This window comes from Microtus ochrogaster, linkage group LG9, assembly GCF_000317375.1.
Source record: "Microtus ochrogaster isolate Prairie Vole_2 linkage group LG9, MicOch1.0, whole genome shotgun sequence".
Lineage (NCBI taxonomy): Eukaryota > Metazoa > Chordata > Mammalia > Rodentia > Cricetidae > Microtus > Microtus ochrogaster.
In genome coordinates this window covers 27,450,354-27,452,453 of record NC_022034.1, presented here as the reverse complement: position 1 = coordinate 27,452,453, position 2,100 = coordinate 27,450,354, and the positions used below count along the sequence as shown (strand labels likewise).

At 43.2% G+C, this 2,100-nt stretch overlaps 1 protein-coding gene across 1 annotated transcript in view; it reads left to right on the top strand.

Moving 5' to 3' along the window:
* Cep57l1 (centrosomal protein 57 like 1) overlaps positions 1–1,893 on the top strand; it is a 58,092-nt gene extending 56,199 nt beyond the window's left edge. The window contains exon 11 of the mRNA XM_005363572.2: positions 774–1,893. Coding sequence (XP_005363629.1) covers positions 774–995 — 222 coding nt within the window. The 3' untranslated portion in view covers positions 996–1,893. The remainder of the gene's footprint in view (positions 1–773) is intronic.
* The last annotated feature ends 207 nt before the right edge of the window (positions 1,894–2,100 follow it).

The window sequence follows — 2,100 nt, the reverse complement described above, 5'->3', positions numbered from 1 at the left end:
TCTCTCTCTCTCTTCCTATAAGAGGGAAGGGTCAGCATTCAGACAAGCTGCTGGCATATCAAGCCTCCACATGCACACACTTTTATAAGACTGATTTGTACAGCTCCGAATATTACTGTATTTGTTATGCTTATGGCCAAGAAAGAAAAAAATATTTTTATTTTACTGGCTTTAAAGACTATAGCAAGTAAAAAAAATTATGATTGTGTTGGGGCAGAGATTGTACAACCTGTGCCCTTTCTGGGAATTGCACAGAAGAAACTTTAGACCGAAGAATAATCACAATTTCAAAGTTACCCAATCTATATATTTTATAATTTGAATAAGCAGTCAAGCCTTCTATTGTGATAAATTTAACCTTGAACTAAAAATTGCCTCCTAGGCAAATAAACACTTGTTCTTAGCACCAGTTCTTTACTTTGCTGTTAGCATCACCTAAAACATCCCACTCTCATGGAGCTCTGTTCCGACCAGTACCTCTGGCTCAACTTCCTGTCGACACCATCTTCCCTGCTCTGCCCTTCTCAGATGCACGCTCTTCTCTTCAGAGTCATCCCAGCTCGAGTAGTCTCTGTCGGGTCCGTGTGCTTCTGCTCACTAACCGGAGAGCGAGTGCCTGAAGCCACGGCTGCTCCATGTGTCAGCCACGGACCAGGCGGTCAGTGAGTGGTTGCTGAATTGAACCTTTGGACATAATCTTTAAGGCACCAAAATTCGGGGCATATTTATAAATTAATTTTTATCTTAAACATTAGATTTTCTTTTCTCTACAGGTCCGTAAACTGCAGCAAAAAGTTCAGAACTCAAGGAAAAATGAACCCTCGGGTATCCATCGGGAAGACGGCAACTCTAAAGGACTAAAGAATGTGAAAAATAGCCCTAGGAAATGTTGGGATGAAACCAACCCTTTCCAGAAACACAGCACCTGCCATCCAGCCCACGTCCACAATGTGCAGGTGAAGCTGCGGAAGGATGACATCAGGTGGGTGCAGTGAGCGCAGCGAGGCGGCCGCCCAGTGAACCTCTCCAGTGAGAGCTTGCCTGTCTACGTGGTTTTCATTTAATATACTTTGGGGAACTTTTCAATTATGTTTCTGGCTTCTATAAAATGTGAAGTTGTATATTTTCAGAATAATGGCTAGTGACCTACCAAGAATCCCAGAATAATAAATGGCTAATTTTTGTTGTTGCTATTAACCAGAGGCCCCGCCCTCCTCACCCTGCAGAGGCTGTCATCTCGCAGCTCCCTTGAGGTAAACCTAACAAGGGACCGAATGGAGTCTCACTTAAGTCGAGCCGCACCTGAGCTCCTAGGGCCAGTCCACAATTCCCCTTAGTAGGCTGTCACCTGCAGAGCAACACGGAGTGGACAGACTCTTTTAACTTCCCTGCCATTGTCACCTTACCTTGTTTTAGATCTCAGCAGTGTTCCTGTTTGTTTGGTTTGGAAAGGGGAAAGCACAATAATTCTGCAGTTTTTGAAAATACCTTTAGCTCAGCTTTCCTGTGACAGCTGCGGAAGGGGTTGCGTAATTAATTAATTTTCAACGACGTTGATTCAGCTTTCTTCCTCTGCTGTCCCATGCTCTTTCCCCCCTGCTGCTTCTGCACACCAGTAACTGATCTCCTTTCACTCTTTCATAACTGTTTCTGGTTTCTCGTTTGCTTTGTATGTGCTTCTCATCAGCACATGCCAGTGCGGGTGTCTGGGACCCAAGAGGATGATGGGATTTTCTAAGAACTTAGGCATTTCATTTTCTTTATGCACAAGAGAAAGTGAATTGGGCGAATGTGGTGTCCCTTTTTATACTTTAGAATCAGTGCTGTCACAATGGATTTCTTTGTTGTATACATGTTTTATAATAAATTTACACTTTGTCTTCCTAGAAGCCTGTGGAAATTAGTACATATCTTTGGAACACTTACCTTTTTATTTTCTGGGACAACTAGAACACTGATGTCATCAACTGCAATGGAAATAGAAACTATACAGAAAGCTGTACGAAAGGGAAAAGCTTAAAATTAGGGAGGAAGGGTAAGGAAAGGGCCCATTCCAAAGGGTCAGTTGGAGCGTGCATGTTCCTGAATTCCGGTGGATGG